General features: G+C 55.7%; 1 protein-coding gene across 1 annotated transcript; it reads left to right on the top strand.

Annotated features, from left to right (window-relative positions):
- Positions 1–3,413: 3,413 nt before the first annotated feature.
- On the top strand, positions 3,414–4,316 carry LOC135325875 (olfactory receptor 14C36-like; the record flags this gene model as incomplete). The annotated part of the gene is made up of 1 exon (XM_064503853.1): positions 3,414–4,316. A coding segment is annotated over exon 1 (903 nt), but the record flags the coding sequence as incomplete, so codon positions are not given.
- Positions 4,317–5,374: the final 1,058 nt, after the last annotated feature.

Here is a 5,374-nt window from a genome sequence, read left to right as displayed (position 1 = left end):
GAGTTTGTGGAGAGCACGGGAGGGAACTGTATCCTATTCTGCCCCGGGGCTTCTCAGTGAGCACTAGATGTATTGATTAACTCTTCTAAATCATCCCTGAAGCATGAGCAAAGGAACTCCCTTCTTGTGCCTGTGCTCTTATGAGATGGGAGCAGGGCTTTCCAGAGTGGGACGTTTCCACCTCTCCTAGACAGCCATGCTCTGGTGAGACCAACTGCAATGCTAGAGTCAGTCTCTGCACTGTTTCGAGAGGGATCCTCGCTGATTATTTTCATCTACTTCCGTGGCTATTTCCCAGGGGTGACCCTGCTGCCTTCCAGGAACTGTCAGCCCTAGAGCCCCAGGAAGGTCCCGAGGGTGCCCAGGGGACAGAGAAAGTCACGTCATCAGCTGGGCCTCTGCTCCTGAGCCGGGCTTGGCTCCTGGGGCTGCCGGAGCCCATGGCAACCTGGCAGGCGCTGCAGAGAGCCAGCTCTGTCCAAGTACAGCTCCTTTTCCTGGAGAAGCAGGACTCTGGGCACTGCCTGCAGGGGCCAGAACGAGATGGACATCTCCGAAGTTGAAGATAGTGGGGCATCAGAGGATGGCTGAGAGCTGCCTGCCGGGAGAAATCTTCCCAGCCCCTAACACAGTAAGTCTCTGGCTGCAGGGCAACATTGCTGCTGTGGCTGCCGGAGGCTTCCTCTGAAGCTGGCACCTTCCACAGCTGAGAGGGTCTGTCAGGGCGGCTCTGCCAGCTCCTCCTGTTTGGAGCAGGTGGTGCTTTAGAGCAGGGCTTCCCAGCCACACCGTCAGAGGGACAGGCCATCACGGCTACCTTCTGCCAGGGACGGTGCTGGGGTGTGAAGCCAGGGAGTGCCCCCAGGTGTGCGCGGGCTGTAATTGAGAGCAGTGTCCCTGCGACCCAGGGTGCTGTGTGCCCGGGGCAGGGACTCTGCCGCCTGTGAGGGTCAGCACTCAGCCTGCCCGGGGAGCTGCCCAGGGCACTGCAGGGAGAAGCTCTGGCTGGAAGGAGCGACCCCGAGAAGGGTGGGTTCATCCTCCTGTTGAGAGGGTGCTGCGGGGGTCAGGGCTGCTCTCAGATCTCCCTCACCCCCAGGATATTTCCAGGGGACCTTTTCAAGCAGACAGCCATGGCCGGGGTTCCCTGAAAGAGAAGGACCTTTCCTGAGGCTCTGCTTCCAGTTTCCCACTGTTTGCAGGAGGTGGGGGTGGGCAAGAGTAGAGGACAGGAACTGTGAGGTTTGGACAACAGGCTGATACCCTGAGATTATTACAGTGAGAGATCAGTAGTTCTGTGAGGGACCTCATTGCATCCTTTCACCCAGTGCTCTGCCGACAGAAAGCACCACCATCACCTTGCCTGGCCTCACCAGCGTTTGTCTGACCTGCTCCTTAGCACCTGCAAAGCCAGAGATGCCCCTGGGCAGTGCCCTGCTGCTGGGAGGTTTCTGCAGGGCAGGACTGAGTGCCCAGAGGGTGGGATGGGGTCTGTGAGTGCCGGCAGGGAAAAGAGATGGGGCAGAGAAACAGCTGCCAGGAGGAAAAGCTCCAGGCAGTGGAGATATGATCAGCGCATGAGGGGAAAGTAGAAACATTGATGCTGTGGGAGGGGGAATTAGGAATACTCCCGGTCAGTCCCTGCAATGCAGACATCTTCCTCTCAGCAAGCCCCCCGTGTCTCCTCTCCCACCCAGCACAGCCTTGCCCTCAAGGCCATGGGCTGCAGGGCAGGAGCTCCCTCCTCAGCAGCCTGAGCTGCAGCAGAGCAGAGGGGCATCTCTGCTGTGACGTGCCCATTTCCCACTGCACGGCAAAGGGGCTGAGAGTGACTGTGCTGCGATGCCGCTGCCTGGGAGGTGGTGGGCAGAGCTGGGTGAGGGGAAGGCTTTCCTAACTGCCCGTCTGGCTCTCCCTCCTGGCTTTCCCTTTGGTGGCAGGGTCGTGGTACTGCTGCTTGTTTCCTCTCCTCTCTGTGCTGCTCTGCTTCTTGCTGTCCTGCTCTCTGGGGTGAAGGAGAGGGGTTCAGCTGCAGTTAAGGCACTGACCCTGTGGGTCCTGCGTGGAGCTGTCTTCATGGCAGTGATGTGCCCAAGGCCCCGTCTAACCTTCTAGGCAATGCATTTCATCTGACTGGGGAGTGATCTGACTCTCCCTTAAGGCTGCCCCCCCTCACCCTTCTTCAGATCTCTTGACTGTCTCTCTGGGGTGTCTTGCCAGGCTGCAAGCTGCCCTCCACAAGACCTCAGCTCTGCCATAGCATAGCTGTGATAGCGGAGAGTCTTTGTGCTGGTCATGCAAATCAGAAACCTCCTCACCTGCTCTGACGAGCTCTCCAGAGCACACTCCCCATGTCTGCTCTGAGAGAGAAGAATGGGGAAACCTTCCCTCTGGAGCTACATTCCTCCACTCTCACCTCAGCCCAGGTCCTTTCTTAGAGTAACTTGGGAGTGGGATTGTCCTTTAGCTGGGAGAGGGGCTAGCACAGGGCAGCGGGCAGCAAGACTCTGTCAGATCCCCTGACTCTGTCTGTAGTATATAGACACCGTGAGCCCTTTTCCTGCTGGGACACTTAAGTTCTAATGCTGAGAGAAACTGAAATGCCAAAGATTTCTACTGCATCAAAGAATGCTCCCACGGTGTGACGGAGGCATCTAAAAACTCAAGAAACATAGAATCAGATCACTCCACTGCAGCCCATTTTCTGAATAAACTGTTGAAGGAGCTTTCCACAAAATGGGTGGCTGTAATCTGCTGCAGGGTGTCTACATCAGAGCTAGTCATGACCCACTCCCATTGCAGAGCCTGGGGAAAGAGTGCAGAGGGTGAACTGATGCAAGGAGAGGGTCCATCTCACTGGAACAGAGATGTCTAGAAAGGGTGGGGTCAGCCCCTGCCTTCCCTTCAGTGTTTCTGTGGCTTGCTGGAGTGGGAGCTGGTGGGGCTGATTCCGACACAGACACCTGTGTTCAGGAGGGCAAGGCTGGGGGAGAGGAATCCCTCGCAAGGGTCTTCTCTTTCAGAGACAGCTGCCATGAGTGCTGTATTCATCTCTCACAAGGATTAAAAGAGGATATTCCCACTGGGTCACTGGACTGAATCCCCTTCACTCAGCTCACAGTTCCCATCTCCAGGAATCCCCCCCAAATCCTGGGGGCAGTTTGACACCTCCATTTACAACCCCAGCAGAGCAGGACTGACTCCTCTGGAGCCCACACCCAGAGGCCCCTGCTGTGCACAGCACACTCAGCCAGCATAGACCAGAGATGAGAAAGGGGATCTGAATGAAGGGAGAGAAGAGAGGAAATGCAGAGGGTTCTATTAAGAATACTTTGGTTTGGGCTCAGAGAAAACTACTTAACTTATCAATGCCTTTTCCTCCTTGGACAGTCCCCAAAGCTCAGAAGAAGCAAATGCCCAACAGCAGTTTCCTGGATGAGTTCCTCCTCCTGGCATTTGTGGACACACGGGAGCTGCAGCTCTTGCACTTCTCCCTCTTCCTGGGCATCTACCTGGCTGCCCTCCTGGGCAACATCCTTATCATCACAACTGTAGCCTGCGACCACTGCCTCCACACCCCCATGTACTTCTTCCTCCTCAATCTCTCCCTCCTTGACCTTGGCTCCATCTCTGTCACTGTCCCCAAATCCATAACCAATTCTCTGTGGGACACCAGGGCCATCTCCTACTCAGGATGTGCTGCACAGGTCTTTTTTCTTGCATTTTTCGTTTTGGCTGAGTATTCTCTTCTCACAGTCATGGCCTACGATCGCTATGTTGCCATATGTAAACCCCTGCACTATGGGACCATCATGGGCAGCAGAGCGTGTGTCAAAATGGCAGCAGCTGCCTGGGCCAGTGGGTTTGTCAGTGCGGTGCTGCACACTGGGAACACATTTGGAGTAACATTCTGCCAAGGCAACTCCCTGGGCCAGTTCTTCTGCGAAATTCCCCAGATCCTCAAGCTCTCCTGCTCAGACTCCTACCTCAGGGAAGCTGGCTTTATTGTGATTACTGTTTGTTTAGGCTTTGGGTGTTTCATCTTCATTGTGGTGTCCTATGTGCAGATCTTCACTGCTGTGCTGAGGATCCCCTCTGAGCAGGGCCAGCACAAAGCCCTCTCCATGTGCCTCCCTCACCTGGCTGTGGTCTCCCTGTTTCTCAGCACCATCATATTTGCCTACCTGAAGCCCCCCTCCATCTCCTCCCCAGCTCTGGATCTGGTGGTGGCTGTTTTGTACTCGGTGGTGCCTCCAGCAGTGAACCCTGTCATCTACAGCATGAGGAACAGGGAGCTCAGGGATGCCCTGAAGAAACTGATTCTCCTGGTTTTCGTGCAGCAGCAGTGAGCTGCCCATCCCTCTTCACAAGTGGTTTCTAAGTACCTCAGACAAATCTTGTGCTTTGGGCATTCTTGCTGTGAGCATCATGTTTGTGCAGTAATGCTGGAATTCATCCCACTTCCTTACAGCCATGAACCCAGTCTGCCTGACCGAGAGGTATTATGTAAATGTCTCTCACTGTGTTACAGCTGGCCTCTCTGTAATAAAAGCAGATTTCCCCAGTGCGGTGCTTGAAGGTTGGGCTCTCCTTTAAGAGCTGGAGCCAAGAATGTGCTCAGGGACTTTCCCCCTGAAAGGGCCTGTTGCTTTTCTGGGGCTCTCCCTGGGCTCAAGGCAATGAGCTTAGAGGTGCTGTGTTAGGGAATGAGGGCTGGATTCAGCTCTCGCTTGTGAGTGCCCAGTGCTCCTGGAGATGGTGAATGGTCAAGTGGTATCTCCCATAGGACACGGCTGGACACTGATGCCCATCCTTCTCAAAGGGAGTATGTATCCATCAGGAGAGCACAGGGCATCCCCAAGGGCACCGTGTGCTTAGGGGTGGGCAGTGAATGGAGCTTCTCAAAATGCAGTGGAGTCACCAAGAGGGAAAGGGCTAAACCAGTGAATGTCCAGGCTAGTGAGAGCTCTGCAATCCCACGAGAGGCAGCAGGGATCGCGGAGGCCTAGGGAAGGGATCCTGCAGAGTGGTCCATGTCACCTTCAATGAGGAGCCATGGGCTGGATCTGGCGACACGCCTGAACACAGCCTGAGCCATTTGAAATGCCCTGTGATTGCTCAGAGCATCGTCCATGGCCACAGGGCAACAGACGCCTCAGTAGGGGGTTGTCAGATGCAATGCTGCCCATCCAGCTGGGTCTGCTTCCCACCCCAAATGCGATGACTGGTGCAGAGTCACCCTGTGGCCCCAGGGCACCACAGCCCACTTGCTCTGCTGAGCAGCACTGCCAGCTCGGGGCCCCATGAGGAGCACAGGGTTGGGTCCAGGAACAGCCAGGTGGGCAGCACCAATGCACTTCCCTGGGGAAAGACT

This window comes from Dromaius novaehollandiae, unplaced genomic scaffold (genome assembly GCF_036370855.1).
Source record: "Dromaius novaehollandiae isolate bDroNov1 unplaced genomic scaffold, bDroNov1.hap1 HAP1_SCAFFOLD_30, whole genome shotgun sequence".
NCBI lineage: Eukaryota > Metazoa > Chordata > Aves > Casuariiformes > Dromaiidae > Dromaius > Dromaius novaehollandiae.
This window is presented reverse-complemented; position numbering and strand designations above follow the sequence as displayed.